The sequence below is a fragment of the Manis javanica genome, chromosome 7, assembly GCF_040802235.1.
Source record: "Manis javanica isolate MJ-LG chromosome 7, MJ_LKY, whole genome shotgun sequence".
NCBI classification, from domain to species: domain Eukaryota; kingdom Metazoa; phylum Chordata; class Mammalia; order Pholidota; family Manidae; genus Manis; species Manis javanica.
Genome location: NC_133162.1, coordinates 11,347,990 through 11,367,065, shown reverse-complemented (window position 1 = coordinate 11,367,065; position 19,076 = coordinate 11,347,990). Strand labels below are relative to the sequence as shown.

The 19,076-nt window shown below is 44.1% G+C and overlaps 1 protein-coding gene across 3 annotated transcripts in view; it reads left to right on the top strand.

Moving 5' to 3' along the window:
- The first annotated feature begins 1,255 nt into the window (after nucleotides 1-1,255).
- The window catches only part of GRK5 (G protein-coupled receptor kinase 5), a 202,090-nt gene continuing 184,269 nt past the window's right edge, over nucleotides 1,256-19,076 (top strand). The window contains exon 1 of one of the 3 annotated variants that reach the window (XM_073240315.1): nucleotides 1,256-1,516. In XM_073240315.1, the coding sequence (XP_073096416.1) occupies nucleotides 1,465-1,516 (52 nt within the window). In that variant the 5' untranslated portion in view covers nucleotides 1,256-1,464. The remainder of the gene's footprint in view (nucleotides 1,517-19,076) is intronic. The other 2 variants (XM_073240312.1, XM_073240313.1) reach the window with 2 other exon arrangements.

Sequence of the window (19,076 nt, the reverse complement as noted above, 5' to 3'; positions counted from 1 at the left end):
GTTCTTGGGGCCAGGCCACCCCTCCCTCAGCCCGGAGAATGCTCATCGCAGACCCTATTTCCCAGGAGTGGGGCCTTCAAAGGAAGCAAGAAGAGAGGCTGAGTGCAGATCCGGAGTCTGATGTTCTGAGCATACAGTGGAAAGGCGCTAAGAGCCCCAAAATAAATAAACCCGGAATTTGAAAACGCATTTCCATCAACCGGCTCAGCGCAGTTACTCATTAATGCTCCCCACAGGCGACTCAGACGATTCAGTCTGCATTTTTAAAAATGATGAGTTTGGTTGTAATGAGGATCGTTGATTTGCGGGCCTCGCGTGTGAAAGGCAGTTTAGTAACAAAACGAGCCGTTTCCCACGCCCGGATGCTCCAAGTCTCGGTGGTGCCGGCGCGGGAGGTCCCGGGCGCTGGAGGCGCGGCCCGAGCGGACTCGCCGCCGCCGCCGCCGCCGCCACAGGGGGGCGCTTGGGCTGCGCGGCTACCACCGCGGTCCCCGGCGCCGACCCGCCGCAGACTCGCAGACCCCTTCGCGCCCTCGGAGGAAACAAAGTACACCTTTGTCAGCGACCGGCGCACAGTGGCTGGCCGCCGCGTGCGGGGACCGCGGGCGCGTCTCTGGGCGGCAGCTCCCAGTGGCCCGAAGGAAGTGGGGTGCGGCTCGCGTCCGGGTCGGGCTGACCTTCCTCCTACCCCGACACGCCCCGAGGGGCAGCCAAGACCCGCGCCGGTTCCGGCCGCGGCGCTTCGCCTATCGGCGCAACCGTGGCCTGTGGACTTCACTTTCCGGGCTCTCGGCAAGGTGGAAAGCGGGAGAGCGCGAGCGGGCGAGTCCGGGCCGCGGAACTGCGGGCTCGCCTCGGCAGGGCTGCCTTTGAATCTCCTGCCTCCCCTCGCATCCTCGCGCCCCTCGGTGGCCCCAGCCGCGCTTGCGCCCGCCATCCTGGGTCAGATCTCTCGCTCCCGCAGCCGCGCGCCAGCCCGGCCCCAGCGCGGCGAGCCGTGAGGACTACAAGTCCCAGCAGACCCCGCGCCTTGAGCGCGGAGTCAGGAGGCGCGGCCCGGCCTGGCGCCTGCGCAGTTCAGGAGCCCAAGCCTGCTAGTACCACACCCCCGGGAGGACCGAGGGGAGGCAGAAGCATCCGAGGCATTAAAGCATCCGAGGGAGCTCGAGGGGAGGAGAATGGAGTGACAGAGAAACGCGGAGGGTGGGGGGTGGGGGGGAGACCGTTGAGGGAGGGGGGAGGGGGGACACAGAGGGAGGAAGACGCGGCAGCGGCGGATCCTCTTTGCAGAGGGGAAAACTCCGAGGTATAAGAGCAGGAATAATGCGGTAGCAAGGCGGGCTGCTTGCTCCCGGCTCCCGGCTCCGGCAGCAGCGGCGGCGGCCCGAGCGGCGGCAGCCCCGGTAGCACTCCCAGGCGTTGACAGCCCCGCCGGCAGGCTTCCTCGCTGACCGCCGGCTGTCAATGGAGCTGGAAAACATCGTGGCCAACACGGTCTTGCTGAAAGCCAGGGAAGGTAAGAGACAGGGCTGGTGCTTGCCTGGCGCATTCGCCGCGGGCCAGGGTGCGGGTGTCGGGCGGCGTGGAGGCTGGGGCTGTGCGTTAGCAGGATGCCCGCAGTGAGTTGGTCGCTAGCAGGACACCTCGGAGGGCTGCTCTGCAGACGCTGCAGGCTCAGAGAATCTGGACTTGGGTAGAGAAGGAGAAACGTCGAGGTTGCAGGGATTAGGATGCTAAAATATCCCCTAGTTGCCAGCTATCCCTTTACAGACCATGCCATCTCGGCAGCTGTTGAAAGGTCAGCTGGAAAAACGTTCATTCAGGAAACGACGGGCAAACGTGCAAATAAAATAGCTTTTCGAGTCGGCCTGGGATGGTTCTATGGTGTGAATTGGTGTGTGTTGGGGGGGATTAGCAGAAGCCAAGCCTTTGCTTGCGCAGGCTGAGTTGATATAAGCTATTGCTGGAAACCATCCGCTGGGAATGTTTCTTAGGGAAATCCCGTCGTGTGGAAGGAAGCCTTTTACAGGCAGAGTAAGATGTTGAGGAATTAGTCTGTTTGTAGAATAACGAGAGAATGGCTGTACAAATCACTTAGGAAATAATTCAGGATTTTAGAAGTGGGTTTTTTCGCTTTGGGGATGGCGGCGGGGGGCGGGCGGGAGATGACTGAATTTTGATTTTGTCTCAGTTAAGAAAAAGAAGCTGAGTGTGCCGCTTATATGCACTTTGAGTGCGAATCATTACATTTCCTGCATTTAGCTGGCAGGAAATATGTGAATGGAATGGGTAGGATCTTAAGTCAGACCTGTAAACACACGTTTTGACTGTTCCTTGAGATGGAAAAAAAAAAGTGGCCCAGAAACTTAGATGCTTCCTAAAATGATTGTGTGCATATAAACACACATATTTAAGAACACCTGGAATTTATGTAACATCTCTTTTGCCAAGATTTGAGCTCTGGCGTGTAATCTTTTTATAAAAAGGGGAAGTGGTTTTTCCCTTTCATGGGAGGAGGCTTTATTTAACCCCCCAAGGTAGAAGGCAGCCTAAGTAAGGTTTTGACTGCAGAAGTATACTCGGGAAGCAGCCCACGAAAATGCCTTACTTACTTATTAATATTTTCATTCACCCACTTTGATGAATGAAGGAAGAATTTCTGGCCAGCAATAAAACGATTCATGTTTATCCAGCCGGTTCCATCATCTTGTGGCTCTGTACACGCAGTGCGGGTGGGTGATATGCAGCCCAGCAACTCATCCCAGCGTTCACGTCTTAATTTCGTTCTCATTTGTCGCTCTAAAGCAACCGCCTGGAAGGTTGGCATTGAAACCCCAACAGAGTTTAAAATGCGTAGGTTCGTCCTCACCATGCTCAGCTTTTGTGTGAACAGAGTTGTAGGAGAGGCTGTTACTTGGTGACTTAGGTTCTAAGGTCTGAGATATTTTTCTTTTTTCCTAACCTGACATTTTATTCAAGCGGATCCAGGTTGGGGCCGGTAGGCTCTCCCCTGAACTGGGCAGTGCGTCCTGTAGGGCAAGAAGAGAGAAAACAGCACCCCCGCCTCTCGCCCCCTCCGCTAGCATCCTTTGCAGCCGCCACCTAGTGGTGAGATACGGTTGTACAACTCAGGGCTTGGGGGGCTGGGAAAGTTTTTTACCCTCTCCATTCTGAAATGATTTCTTGGGAAAGCACTGAATCTGATGGTGTTGGGGGCTTTGCAAGTTTCCCTGTTGCCCAGGGAATTCTGCTCACTAGATCTGCTACTCTACGAATTCATTTGCCTAGGGTATGCTTTTTTCTAACGTCAGCATTTGGTTGCTACTTTTAAACTTTTGTGAGGAGTTATCAATTTTCACCAAATCGGTCTCCCCAGTTTTTTCGCTGAAGTGAATTCACTGTCTGACATTTTCGTTTGTCGGGTTAACACATTGTTTTTTTCAGAAACTTAGGGAAGAAAGCTGCAAGCTGGATGCTTATATGAAATGACCCAGTTACAGTGATTAAAAAGTGCTCAAGAATGTGCCTTTCACTTCCTTTTCCTTTTAAAGTCTTTTCAACTTCTCTTTGAGAGTTTGGTAGTCATCTCATGGTGAGAAAACAGTTCTTGATGATGTCTTTGAAATGTAGAGGGCCTTGCCTGTAAGGAAACAAACTGACATATGCATGAGAAAAATTAATCACTTACATGGAAACTTCATTTTAAAATTTGCGTTTCTCCCCCTTTCTAACATCTAAAGAGAATCTACAATTTTAAGGGCTTCCACTTTCTTGCTGGGTCTTCCTGAGCACATATATTCTAATTAGTGTGAAATTACATTCTTCTTAGTTCTCATTCTTTTAAATTAGGTGATTCTCCAAATAATGTTTTTATCTAAGTATTCAGAAATGAAAATTCGAATCTGTTTAGTGACATATCTAACATAAAATTTATAGTACCTTTAAAAATATCTGAGTTGTGTATAATGTTTAAAACACTTCTTACTTGAAGATTCTTGTAAATGGTTACAGATGAGAAATATAATTGGTGAATGTGAAATTTAATTTAGTTCACTTAACAAAATACATTGTAAACAATTTAAAATGTGGCTTTCAAGTAAGAGTCACATTCGTCCCAAACAATAGAGAAACAGGTCTTGATGAAAGACAGATACACTTTGCAAATGCTATAAAAGAAATCATAGCTGCCCATGTTGTTGGGTAATTTGGGGGCCTATTTTTTATTATTATGCATACTTAAAGGCAGATGGCTTTTATATTCATTGTAAATTCAAATTCTTACCATAATAAAAGATGTATAAAGTAGAAAACATGAATGTAGCAACAAAATAGGAAATCTATAAGTGGGTTAGAGTAAAATGATTCATTGTTAGTAATTAGGAAATATAACAAGCAAACTGCATCTTTGTGACATTGTTTAGAAATAAGAAAAGATAGAGATCTGGGTTCAAAATTTTAAACCACCCAAATGTATTTTGTGGGCTGTTTATTTGTCCTCATGGGGAAACATCAACGTGATCATTCTTAGGAACTGTAGATTACTCTTCAAAAAAGTGGTTAAGGAGAAAAGGAAAGAAGTTGAGACTAAATTCATGACAACTCATGGAAATGAGCTAAGTGATTAAGCATTTAATGAAAGGAGATCCAGACTTTATCTAATCTGTTTACGTTTCATTATCTCAGAACACTGGCAAGCAAGCTAGTGCTGAAATAATAGCAGTGAGAAAGAGTGTTTGCAGGGTGCCCTTTGTGCATTTCTTTTTGGTTTTACTGCTGCAGTAAAGGTTTTTGTGTTTTTCTCATATTCCAGATCTGTTGCCTCACTCTTGAGGGAACAGTGGTGAGAAGAAATTTTGCAAGGGCCCACCCTTCCTTTTTTCACAGCCAGTGGTAGCCGTATCTGATCAATAAAGATGACGGAAGGAGTACTGATCACATTTTCCTGAGCTTGATACGAGCAGGAAGGAAACTAAGTACAGCAACTGAGAAGTCAGAAACGTACTGACTTTGCCATCGGTCAGGATTGCCAAAAATCAGAGTATGCTATTTTCCTCAGATAACTCTGTGATTTGTTGCCTTCACCTGCCTGATGATGTTGATGATGAAGATTAGGGGCCTGGAAAAAGGTGAAGCTCCTTGCTAGCTGAGACTAGTGAGGGTAGAAGGGAGGGAACCTATCCAGCTGGCGAGGGGCAGGCTTTGCCTGGACAGACACAGCATTCCACAGCAGGGCTAAAAGCCTTGGCCCCTTTCCCTCTTTCCCTTGCACCCCTAGTTCATAATGATAAAACCAAAACATCACAGAATTTTGTTACTGAAAGAGTGGAATGTCTCTGAAGCTCAAGCCCTCCTACCGCTAATGGGCAGGCATACCTATTGCGCCGTTGCCCTCTCCCTTCAGTTTTACTGCACTGACAGCAGCAGCTTTCATCCTGGGGACGGCAGCTCAGTGTGGGTAAAGCTGCCTGGCCCCTTAAGTACAATGCCCTGAATGAAACTGCCTCTTATTTTTTCTAAGTTTGTTTTCAGTACTGACATCTTGGAGGTAGAGAAACCAAAAGCAATGTTTTCAGAAGGCCTTGCTGTCTTATGGAAAGATTTCAACTAATGATTTTAATTAATACAGCTGCCTGTTTTAAAAATCATCAGATAAGTGCCCACAAGACTCTCATCTTTCCATGGCTTAGCTGCTGCTTGTCAGATTGTAAACTCCAAAAAGCTGGATTCTTCCAGTGCCCAAACTAATCTTTGTTTAAATTATGTCTTCAGAAGCTGTAAGTCTTGTAGTAGCTTGCTAAATGATACCCTCTGGCTCTGGGCTGAAGATCTCAGTAATGTCCAAGTGAATTTCAGGAAAGATCTCAAAATACGACCAAACTCACTTTTACCAAGGGCTGTTCAGCCCATACCTGGGAACTTCTAGTGTTCTTACGGAACTAGGACCGCGGGCAATATTTAATTTTAATATTTGTGACCAATATATTCGTTGAGTCAAGGTAAAGCATTCTAATATTTAAGACATTTTTTTCAATAAAAACTCTTATGGTTACAAAAGATATCACTGCTGTAGGTCATGCAGCTCAGAGGTGAAACAAGAAAACAATAGAAACCGACAGGTGACACAGAGAAAAGGGAATCAGGAATTGCTTCAGTCTACCTCCTCCTCCAGGTCCAGCACCTCGCATCAGAATGAGACAGTGAAAGGCCCCAGTGAAGACAAGAGAGGGAAAGCCGCTCCTTCCTCTAGTTTTATGTCACCCGCTCTTCCCGGCCATCTGTGAGGGGTGAAGGAACCACTCCTTAGTGGCAGTTTACAAGTTACTATTGTTGCCAGAGGCTGGGGACAGGAAAAAATGGGGAGCAATTGTCGAACCGCTATGGGGTTTCCTTTGGAGTAATGAAAATGTTTTGGAAGTAGAGGTGGTGGCTGCACAATATCACAAATGTGTACTAAATGCCACTTAATTGTGTACTTTAAAATGGCTAATTTTGATAGCAGTAGACTCATTGACACCAAGAAGGGACTAGTGGTAACCAAGGGGTAGGGGTTGTAGCGGGTGGTGGGGAGGGTGAGGGGGATAAAGGGGCACAATAATTTGCAGTCACAATATAATTTGGTCGTGGGGACAGTAGTACAGAATGGAGAATGCAGCCAATGGTTCTGGAACATCTTACTACATTAAGAGATAGTAACCACACTAGAGGAAGTGAGGATTTGATAACGTGGGTAACTGTGGAACCACTGTACTGTATACTTGAAACCAACATAAGATTGAATATCAATGATACTTTAATATAAATAAATACATAAAATGGATAATTTAAAAAAATGAAATAGGGAAAGGGTTTTAAATGTGATTTTTAAGCGATTGAAATGGATTACGTGAACTTAACTACAAGGAGTGGTTTCTGTTTTAAAACATATCCTGTTCTAGTTCAGGGTAAAAGTTTATTTAAAACTATCCCAAATATTGAAAAGATCTTAATCCATAAGTCAAGCTTCTTAAAATTTTATTTTTTGGGGTGAAGACAATATTGTTGCATTTAGTATCCTCCAAACACTGGAGGAAGCACTCCGTTTTGTATAAATTGTGCTACCTTTTAGAGGGAAGGCAGTTACTTCATGACTAGGCCCTGCCCCTCCCCCTCAATTTCTCATTTTGAGAAAACCATTCTTAAATTGTCTTCTGAAATTCTTACACGGGTACCTATCATTCATTCATTCAACATTTGATTGTTGAAGGACCCTGTGGGAGGTGACGTTTTAGATGTCAGCCTTGGAGAGATGCAGCTGCAGGTGGGTGGAGGGGTGGAATGGGGCATATCATCATCTTAGGCTTTTAAACTGGTAAATGAGATATGAGTAGAACCAGATTTCTTTCCCCCTCAGTGAGCTGCAAATTACTGTTCTGTGACCTGCTTAGCTGGGTATGCTTCATTGACTCTGCCGTGCCTAGAACTTGGACAATAGCCTGAGGGGCCAAAATATGATTTCAGGATAACTCCAAGGTCATCCTTGCCGGAGGTCTGAATCTGGAAGTCAACTGCTAATTTCCCAAGACATTGTGTTTTGTATGAAGGCCAGTTCCTACGCACAGAAACCACTAAAAACAATGGCAAGAGGACCCTTTGATTGAGGAATGACAAGATCCAAGAGGAAAACCGGCGTGCCATGGTGCCTTCCGGGTGGGACTTTGGTGGTGTTTCTAGGGCAATGGCCTGGGTGGGGTTGATGGGTGGCAGTTCTGGTATAAGGATGGTAGAGGTCATCTTCCTTTCTAGCTTTTTGTTGGGATTGCTTTGAATACATCCTCTGATGTGGCCAGTCACCTGGAATGACCTGAATGGGTTAAAGGTGTCTAGTCCTCTAAATGTGTGCTTTCTAATGTGGTAGCTACTAGCTGCATGTGGCTATTTACATTTAAATTAATTGAAATAAAAAGTTCAGTTCCTTGAGCATGTGGACCACATTTCAAGAGCTCCATAGTCCCATGTGGCTAGTGGCTGCCATGTTGGACCCAGAAGCCACGGAGCATTGCCAGGACTGCAGAAAGTTCATTTGGACAGAGCTGCTCTAGAGTTCACACTGAATTAATAAGGATGTGATAACCCCATTAACTTCTGACATGGAAATTGGGGGAAGGTAAAGTAGGAGAAGAAAGGGAGATGGGGTGGATGGAGAAGGAAGGTGAGGGAAAAAAAGAGACAGGAAGTGGGGGCTGGGAAATTGGAGATTAGGATGGAGTCACAACAGAGAAAAACTCAGTTCAGGGACAATCATAAATATTGGTGTGGTGGTGAGCGAGCCATATCTCCCTTTTTTCATATCTCATTGGGAAATTTGCCTAGATTGAGCGACTGACATTACTGATTCAAATTAAGTGCACATCATAGATACATACGGAGCCCCATGTTCCTTCTTGAAACTCCTGGTGTGGGGATATTTTAAAACAATCATTTTGTTAATAAAAAAAGTTGTGTGTACAATAAATCCACAGAAGAAAAACTCTTTGGGCTTCAAAAAGGTGCTCTAAAATGAGGCTGAAGGTACAGGCATACCTCATTTTAGTACATTTCACTTTATTGTGTTTCAAAGATACTGTATTTTTTAAGAATTGAAGATGTGTGGCTCAACTGTGTTGAGCAAGTCTGTCGGCACCGTTTTTCTGCAGTATTTACTCACTTGGGTCTCTGTCACATTTAGGTGATTTTTGCAATATTTCAACTTCTTTATTATTATTGTTAGGGTGATCAGTGATCATGGCTCACTGAAAGCTCAGATGATTAGCATTTTTAGCAATAAAATAATTTTAATTAAGGTATGTACATTGTTTTTTTTAGACATAATGCTATTACACAGTTAGACTGCAGTATAGTATAACTATTACTTTTATATGCACTGGGAAACCAAAAAAACTAATTTGACTCACTTTACTGCAGTGGCCTAGGTCCAAACCTGCAGTATCTCCTCCAAGGTATTCCTGCAGGTAAAGAAAAATTTAAGGGTTTCCATTTCCTCTGAACAGGACACACATAAGATCATGAAGTAGGAGGTAAAAATACAGCTCTTGGTCCCACTTTAAAATTGTTTCTCCCTACAAACTGTTGTCTGTGAAATTTGAAACATTTTAACAATAACCCAATTAGAGTACACTTAGAAAGCAACATAAACACTTGAAATAATAATAGTTAGTTGCTGTTCTTTGTTGTCTGAAACAAGGTACTCTTATTTTTTTGTTGTGTCAGAGTCAACTGGTAACATCCTCTTGACAGAAGTCAGTAATGAATTAGGCTGTGTTTGATAGGCCTGCCTTATCTCTAGGAATTTGTAATCTGTGAGGTATGAGTATTTTTATAAAAGGCAATGATGAAATGAACCTCAAAAGACAACTTTCAGGGCCTGTGCAGAAAGCAAAAGAAACTGAGATAGACAGATAAGAACATTCCTTTGTTGTGAAGTGGCAGAGGCCCACCGAGCAGCCAGTGCTGAGGCCATTGCCAAGCCTTCTCAGTCCATCTTCCGATTTATTCTCCACTTTCCAGATAGAAGTTACCCCCTGGCTTAACAGATGGGGAAACTGAGGTGAAAGAAAGGAGGTAGTTTGCCTGAGGTCACTTGAACTGTGGACTTTTCTGGAGCAACCCTCTGAAGTCTTTCAACATCCTCACATAAATCTTTCTTTTCCTCTGTAATAATGTAAGTCAAAAAAGAAGCCCATTTCTCAGGGTGGTGTGGTTTCTAAATGTAAATGTCCATGTCCATGAGGTTGTAATGGTGGCAGAGAAACAGGTCTCTGTCATATTTCCAGGGGAAAGGGGCAAAATGGAATATAATTACCCTCCCAGACCATGATTTCAGCTAAATGCCAATTTGAGAGCAGTTAAATAAAACAGTAGTTGTGAATGACTACTGATAAGTGGATCCTCACAGTAGGTGTTTCCATTGTAAAAGTAGAACTGTTTATCAATTCAACTGAATCAGATTTGATGGGTGGCGAGGTGGGATAGGGATATATACACATTGATGTATGGTACATATGTGCCTGCATGTGTGTGTATGCACACCCAGCTGTGATCCTTTCTGGAACCCCATAACCAGTACTCCCGTTTTATCTGCGTCTTCCCCTGCCCTGTCACATACCTACACATCAAAAGGGCAAGATCAGCCTCTTGACATCTTCCCCCCATTAGGGCTTGGAGAGAATCTTCAACCGAAGAGTCGCCCTGTGGGATAAGGTGCTAAACCAGATGAGTGGCGGAGCGTATGTCATCGCAGCAGTACTGCTCCCTCTCCTTGGCACAGTCGAGACATGGGCACCGGGCAGGCCAGTGTCTGCTGACATTGGCTTACCATGTGCAGGTCACATCTGCCCCATACCCCTTATCCTTGGGTGCCTGCTCTGCCTTGGGAGGTCCTGGCCCTCAAGCAACACTCCCTGATGGTGACACCTCAGTTGTGCGCTCCTGTCTTGCAGCTTTCTTCATTTAGCAAAAAGGTAGGGGGCTAGGGTGACAAAGGTGGGAGAAACCCACGAGCCTGATTCCTCAGCCAACTTGCAGGGCATCGCCAAGGATGAGTGTGTCAGTCAGCCTTTTTTCTCCAGAAAAGCTCATTCAGGGTTAACCTCTTTTCATTTTTTAGTGGTAAGTTTATGGATGTTTGCCTTCAGAAGCCATTAACAACCTGTATGTGTGTGTGTTTTGCATTAACTTAGCAACTTTACTTTTCAAGGATTTTGTGAGCTAAGAGAGTCTCTTCTTTGGGGGTCCCTGTCAAACCTGAGATTCTGGAGAGGAGGCAATGTGATGTCCCCCAGCTGGTAATGAGGGCTGGAAGTCAAGCCTTAGGTCTGCTCCTGCAGAGAAGGTGAAGCTCCAAACAACCAAGTCAGGAAGGGAAGCAGGGGAAGGATAGAATTACCCAACAACAGGGCAGAGAGAACCCAGCCCATGTAATTGCTCTGCATATCTGATAAAAGGTCTTGTGAAACCTTATTTGAAAATGGAATTCCATCTTGGCATGGGTATTTGCACCACTTGTGAAATGGAAACGGGCTGGAGGAGGGTCAACAAGCATCCCAGGAAAAAAACAACTTTATAATGCTGGATGCAGGGATGTGCTCTGTTTCACCTTAGTGTTGTCTGTTAATGCACTCAGGGAGAGCCTGTGGGGATGGGCAGATAACATCCCATGAGAGGAAACTCCAAGCTCTGGGAAAAATAGGGGGTGGGAGTGGGGACAAGGAACTGGGCAGCAGACTGGAATGTCTTAAAAAAAGATGTCTCAGGATTCAGTTTTTCTCAAGCCAAGTGTTGTTGTGGATTGAGGCCTCTAAGTCTACAGTCACAGGCTAGGGAGGGTGTCTGTCAGATGAGTGTGTGCCTGGAACTTAGTAGGTGTTCAACAAACATTTCCAGAAGCGATCGACTGATGCTGTATCTAAGTTACATGGAGGAGAAGGGGAGAGCAGAGAAAGTAAGATCCTCAAGACATGGCCTTGATGGTAAATAACAAGTCACAGTAGATGGTAAATTAGGAAGTGATTCAACATGGTTAAGAAAGATTAACTAAGGGTATAGAGCAAATTGGAAAATGTTTTCCAAATGTTTGTCTTAACTGTGAAAAATGTCTGGCAAACTCCCCCACCCTATCCCCAGTTTGGAAGTGGTTTGTTTGACTTGTTTTGGAAGAAATAAATATTTGCATTAGACCAAACATTTGGGTTAAACAGTTCTCCCCAATTCTGAAGGTCTGTGTGAGCCGGAGATGTTTCATGGCAAGCACACTCCTACCTTTTTTGGCTAAACCGATGGTAGCTTAGGACACACTCCTCACACGTTTTTCACATAACTACCAGCACGAGGCTGAGCAAATGGAAAGAAGAGAGGAAGCCAAACAATGAGACTTCCAGGCCTAGGAATGGCCAATGACCTGGCATTTGAAGGATGTAATTGTTGGAGAAAAATTGCCTTACCGCTCATGGGCAATGAGGCTGGATCCAATTAAGACAAGGAAAACGTATGTTAACTCGGAGAAAAAAATTCTGAACAGTCAATTCTGTAATCCTCTCTAAAGAGGAGGAGGCCAACATGACGGGGCTTTATGGATAATGCCAAACCCTGTGATATATAATAATTAGTAACCACTAGTTATTTGGTTTCACACTCTTCTTCAAACCACTAACCATTGCTTGGGATGGAACGCACTGGGCCTAGATATTTGCTCCAGATGTCTTCCCATCAATAGGCTCCGATTAGAGGGATTTTTAAAAATTAAAGCTTAATTCTTTATAACATACAGCAGATACAAATTAAAGAAAGACAAACCTGATTTCCCTGGTGGGTTGATGGGTTACCAAGGTGAGAGTTAGTCTTTGGGTACCCTTCGGGTGTAAAACTTCTTAGTTTATATTTTGGTAACTATTTGGTAACTAATTGTTTTATATCACAGTGCCTGGTATCTCACTAGTCTTTTTGGTATCTTAAAAACATTTCAGGAATGACAATGAGTTGGCTGAGGATTTGAGAGGCCTATTCAGTCAGTTCTTCTGGGCAAGTGCTTATAATTTCATTCTCTCAGGGTGGGCCTTCATGCTCTCAATAATCTGCCTTCAGTATGAGAGTTGGAAGCAAAATTTTTGCGGGGATAGCCCTGGATTAGCTTCTGCACCTTTGCCAGTGTCATAAATCCAGTATATAGTTAGTAGTTACTGTGTGCTTGGCCTCGTCGTAGATTCTGAAGGAAGGGTAACACAAGCCATCTTCTTTCTAAAACAATCATTTAAAATTATAAATTCATTGGTGTCCAGTGTTTTATCTGATCTTTACCATCCTGCAAGGTATATTTTATTCTTCCCCATTCTTACAGAGTTTCAGAGAGGTAAATGAAATTTCCAGGTATCCTGTTATCTCCAGGCCTGGACCTAGTGACAAGGGCAGTCTCTATACCTGATAAACTTTCTGCACCTTTCCACTGCTGCCCTCAATAATCTCACCAGCTATCGGGAATGCCAATACTAACATCTATGAGACATTTGACGAACAATCCGTGTGCAGCTGTGACTCATAATTAAATAGGAGTCACTGTATCTCATTTTTAAGATTTTAAAAAAATTTTGCACAGACAATATTTGTTTGCTAAAGAAGTTTCAAACAATGCAAACCACCCAGAACAAAGTTAAAGTCTCTCCACCCATGTGCCCCTCTGCTACTGGCTCCACCCTTCAGAGATAATTACTGTCAGCATTTAGGTGTCAGCCCTTTTTCCAGATCTCAGTGTGTATGCATGTATCACATACATTTTACACAAATGGGATCCTGGTATACATGCTGTTCTGCAGCTGTTTTCTGTCAACAATATGTTATAGAGGCTCGCCATATCTGTTTTTATAGTTTCCCATGAAATGGATGGGTGTTAGGAAAAATCGTGAAGGACTTTGGAAGCAGAGCGTCTTTTCAGTGGAATGCTGGGTGTTTTCTAGCAGATCCTCAGGGATTATCCGGTTCTAAAGGATCTATGTCTTTGTCTTGGACTAGCTTAATCATATCTTTAATCAAGCTCCTATAGTGGGACATGTAGGTTTTACAATTTTAAATGTATTGTAAACACTGTAGAACTAGCTTACCCATTGTATAACATCTTTAAGCACTTAAAGACTTATAGTTTTTTTCTTTTTGCCCCTGTGCTGGTATCAGCCTGATAGAGCAGTGTTCTCCCCACTTCCTGCCCCCAGGCTTTGGGAAGAATAATAAAACTTTCTGAAATGGAGCTAAGTGACCCTAGGGATGTACAAAGTACATTTTCTTATGAGAAAGGAGCATGATACACATGAGGACATGTGCTGTGACGTTTGTTAAGCCTTTGGGATTTAAACCCTACCTCTGAGAGTTCAGTCATGTTTTCTATGGTATTCAAAGCTTGCATTAGGGAAATCAAGTTCAGTCAAAGACTTTACTTGGCAATGACTTTGTGATTGCCCCTGGGTTTTGCAGGTGTGAATCTGGCAGGGAACACGGGCTCTGATGACAAGCCAGGGTTTTAAAGGCAGGCCCATATTTCTGTCCTTTGATCATTACCACAACCCAAGCTTGGCAGCTATCATGATTATTATTTCAATTTGAGAAAGAAATCAAGCTTAGAGAGGTGAAGTGATTTTCCAAGGTCACACAGCGAGGACCCACTTCTCACCCTTCAGTGCTAACCCATTGAACTTTCCCCCCATCTAAGGACTTTCACTGTGGTTGCATGCTGCGCAACTCTACAGAGGCATCGCTCACCTTGGAGACGTAGTACAGTTGTAAATGTATGTTAGGAAGTGACACCTTTTCCTAATTCTCTCAAAGGTGCTGCATATGCTGGTGTTTGTTCCATATAGTCCCTTCACTCCTGTCTTTTGTCTGGTACGACATCCTCCTCTGGGGAATTATGTGGATTCTGCCATGTGTAACTACTTTGAAGGTTTGCAAGAGATTTACCTAGGTGAGGCTCCTGTGAGTCTCATCTTGAAAAACAAAAGTACAAATAAAAGCAGCACAATACGTGTGTATCCCTCAAGAGAAGCTTGGCGTGCAGGCATAGTGTGAAGCCTAGGGTCTTCAATATTGTCATAACTGGTGGAGGGAAGAGTGGCCTTCAGGAAGCGTTTGTAGATTTGTAGATGTGTGGGGTTGCGCTCTGCTGGCTCACTGCTGCCTGGAAGTAAGCAGAGTGACCAAATGGAGAAGGGCTGCCTGTTCATTGGACAGTTAGTCTGAACATGGTTGTGGGCTCACTGTCATCTCAACCACCTCCTTTCTTCCCCAGAGGAGGGGTCCAGGGGTCAAAGGAAGCCCACCAGGCAGTTGGGCAGCTCTAATACTGATTCCCGGTCTTGATTAATTCCCTAGGGCTGCCTACAGCTACAAAGTACCACAAAATGAGTGGCTCAGAACCACAGAACTTTATTGTCTCACAGTTTTGGAAGCCACAAGTCCAAAATCAAGTTGTGGGCAGGCCACTCCTTCTGAAGGTGCTCGGGAAGCCTCTGTTCCAGGCCTCCGTCCTAGCTTCTGGTAGCCCAAGGCATTCCTTGGCTTGTAGACGGCTGTCATCTTATGTCTTCACAGTCTTCTCTCTGTGCCTGTCTGTCTCTGTGTCCGAATTTCCCTTTTACAGGGACACCAGTCATATTGGGTAATGACCTCATTTTAACTTAGTCACCTCTGTAAAGACCCTTTTACCAAAGAAGGTTACATTCTGGAGGTACTGGGGGTTAGGGCTTCAATATATTTTGGGGGGACACAATTCAAGCCCTAATGCAAATCTCTGGCCATGATGTTCAGAATCAGTATTTTAAAAACTTCCCAGGACCAGACAGGTGTGGGAACCACTGCTTTAAAGTTTTTCCACCTCCCTTCTGAGATGATCTTGGAGGCTTGACTCCAACCTGCTCCCTGAACAGGACTCGGCAGCTTCCCTGGCAGTTGGTTTCTGCCCTCTGCTCACACCTTTCTACAGCTGGCAACTCACACCCTCTCTCAAGCAGCTCATGCTGGATAACATATGTGTATATATATATATATATATATATGTGTGTGTGTGTGTGTGTGTGTGTGTGTATATTAGATAGGCTTCCTTCACCCATTAAATTGAAAGTCCCTGAGGGCTGGGACTAGGTTTTCTTCTTTCCTTTTATCTCCCAGGGCTTCAACATGCACTGAATTCAGCTCTGCAGGTCAAGCCCCTAGGTATGCCTGGGACGGTACTAACTCATCGGGTCCTGGTTCTGCTTTTTGGGGGTGTCATGAATAAAGGCACCACCCTTTGTGGAGGGGCCCTCCTTATACCAGAAGACAACTGTGATGCCCACCATGGAATTGAAAGTAGAACCCAGCCCCTAGGTGCCCAGGTCAGTGCCTTCAGAGCACATCACATTGGAGTAACAGACACATTCAGCTAGGTCAGAATCTGATAGCAAACGGGAATGTGGTGTTGCTAACATCTGGCAAAGCTCAGGGCCATGGCCACTTAATACCTTCAGGCCACCCACTCTTTTTCTTTTTAAGTAACATGGTTATCTTCTCTTGCTGTTACAGGCACCAAGCCAAGATGTTTCAATTCCCATTAAAAGCTCTGTTAATGCCTCTAGTGAAAATGTTGAAGGGGAAGGGAGAATGACACTGACACGCTGTGTGAACTTAGGCACACTGCTTGGTATCTCTGAGCCACACTTTCCTCAGCTTTATCAATGTGCACTTGGCACAGATGATTTCTGGAGCTGTTGTACCCTTCAGATCTTAAGAATTTGCTGGTGCATTTTCCACTGATAGTAATTCAGCTGTGGGCATGTCATCATAAGATTCAGTGTTAATTTGAAGAGCAGGCATTGCACATTAAAATGAAAATTACCCCAAGGAAAGAATTAGAGCCAAGAGGGGTTACATGTAATAGAAGCAAAAAGAACCTGCCACTGGCAGTTTAACTGATACCTGCAATCTAAAAAAGGCAAGTATATGATTCTAGTATTTTCTTCAGTGAACTATAGAAAGGAAAATTCAATCAAAGGTCAAAAATAAAGTTTGATTGTTTTGCACTGGATTATCTTAATAAACAGTCTTCCTAGAAAGTTTGAAGATACACAGTGCTCTGTGTGGCCCAAGGAAACATTGTTGAGAAAATGTAAGAATTTTCCATTTAGACATGAGTGATGGAGACATTGTCATGTAGGCTTGGAGACATCCTTTAAGTAGTTAGAGATTGATAAGCATTACCCACTTGTCAAGGCCTGTGGATGGGGACACTGCTGTCACTCATAGGGAAAGATTAGAGATGGGAATGGGTACTTCCAAGCATTCCTGTGGGCTCCTGGCAAATCCTGGCCCACTCCTTCACTTGCCTTGTCTCATCTAGATGTCCAACTTTTCTTGACCTGTGACACAGATTTCACAGGCCAGGGGAAAGCTGAGAGGATTGGCGGTCCTTTTCTGCTGGTGTTTTCTACAGCTGAAGTGGCAAAAGGTGGAGACTGGCTGATTTGTCGGAAGCCACAAAACTGGTACCTTAGTGTGGATAAAATAAGGATTCCTATGGCCAGGCTTCTCACCTGGCCCTGGTCGGCTAGCTCACTACATACATGTGGGCAATATGTTGCTATTGACTCTATATAAAGTGCTCCACCCAGTGCTCTGGGCGACATGGTGGCACGGCTGCACAGCCGCAGGAGAGCAGAGACTAGAGTGGTGGCAGCGCCGAGGACAGAGACTGAGATGTCTGCGGGGGCAGAGAGCCCCAGAGGCAGTGACCGGCTTGCTGCATGCAGCCTCACTCTGAGTGGATGGGATTCTAGTGACTGACCTGCCGCCGGGGGAATAAAGTTGGGTATAAACCCTTTCACCCCAAGAATGTTCCATTGTCATTGAATCCATAGTGAACTTGCCAGGGCTGAAACCCACTGGAAGGACACTTAGCCTCTTAGTATCTTTATTATCTTGTGGAGATAAAGATCTAATGGTTATAGAGACTAAACAAAGTATATAAATAAAAAAGAAAGTCCAGATACAGACCCCAGTGTGTGTAAAAATTTAGTGTATAATAAAGGAAGCAGTTCAAGTCAATGGGAAAAGAATGGCTTGCTCAGGAAATGGTATTGAGATAAACTGGCTAACTAATCTCTGCAGAAGACATGTTAGATTTCTACCCTATACTAAATGAAATAAATTATAGGTGCATTGAAGATTTAGATTTAACACAATGAAACTATATACATTTTAGAAGAAAATGTAGGTGATTATTTCTTATAGTTTGGGGGCACAATCATAAGAAAAAGATTGACATATCTGACAAGGCAAAATAAAATAGTTCTCTGACAAAAGAGATAACAAAGTTTAAGTCAGGTGATAAGCTGGGAAAATAGTGTAAGATACTCTCATGAAAATCAACCAGAGGGAATATTCAGAGTGAAATGAACCAAGAATCTGAAGAGGTAGAACACTGAAAAGGGAAGAGCTAGCCATGAATATATGTTAATTAGGCAGGAATCTTGGTTGCAAATGACAGAAATACAATCTTGTAGAGGCAAATGAGGACTCAATTGGGAGGATTCGGGGTCTCTCACATGTAAAGAAGGGGTGGGAAGTATAGGGGCCAGAATAACCTCCTACCCCTGTAACCCGGAACTTGATTACTACCAGCACTCTTCATCTGCCTCTTATTTGCTTCTTGATTTATCAGCTTCATGTTTTCTTATCGCTTTCTCCATATGGTGGGGAAACATGTCATGGTTTCACATCTTACAACTTCCACCAGTGGAGAGAGACTGGTATTTCCCTCCTCAATTATGATTTGAAAAATTCTAAGGAATGATTCCCAATTGGTCTGTCTTCTGTCAGTAGATTGCACTTTTATGGTTAATGTAGATTAATTAATTTAAGTTAATTTACTTGAATTCTTAGATTGCAGTCCCTAGGGGTGAAATCATAAGAATAGAGAGGCTCTGGTTACAGCCAGAGAGGATGAGCTAGTAAGAAGGGAGGTAGTTTCTAGGGTTCAAAAGAGAGTACTGGCCAGACAGGCAGTGTATTATAGGGGTCATGTGCATTTGAAAAGATGCTCAATCTCAGTAATATGCAGAATTCTAAATCTATGCAGAATATTAGATAGGCAAAAAATTAAAACATCGATCATGCCTTATTTGGGAAGTGTGGATCCTTTCAAACATTACAGTCCCAATTGCTGATATGAGTACAAATTGGTAAGTCTTTCTCAAGGACACTTTGGCAATATATACTTCAAAAGGCTTAACATTGTATACAACCTTTGGCCTTGAAATTCCAATTCTGAGATTTTATCTTAAGGAAAAATCAGTACACAAACAATATACAGAAGATTGTTCATAGCAGGTGTTTATAATAGAAAGAAACTGGACTTAATTTCAATGACATTGGTAGAGGACCAATAAAATGAATTTTGGCCTATTCAAATAATAGACTCATATGTAGCCATTAGGAGTTATGGAGGTCTGTTCTCATTGACTTGGAGAGATAATTATAACGTCTCAGGAAATCAGGAAAACCTAGATTTTGTGCAGGGGGCATATATT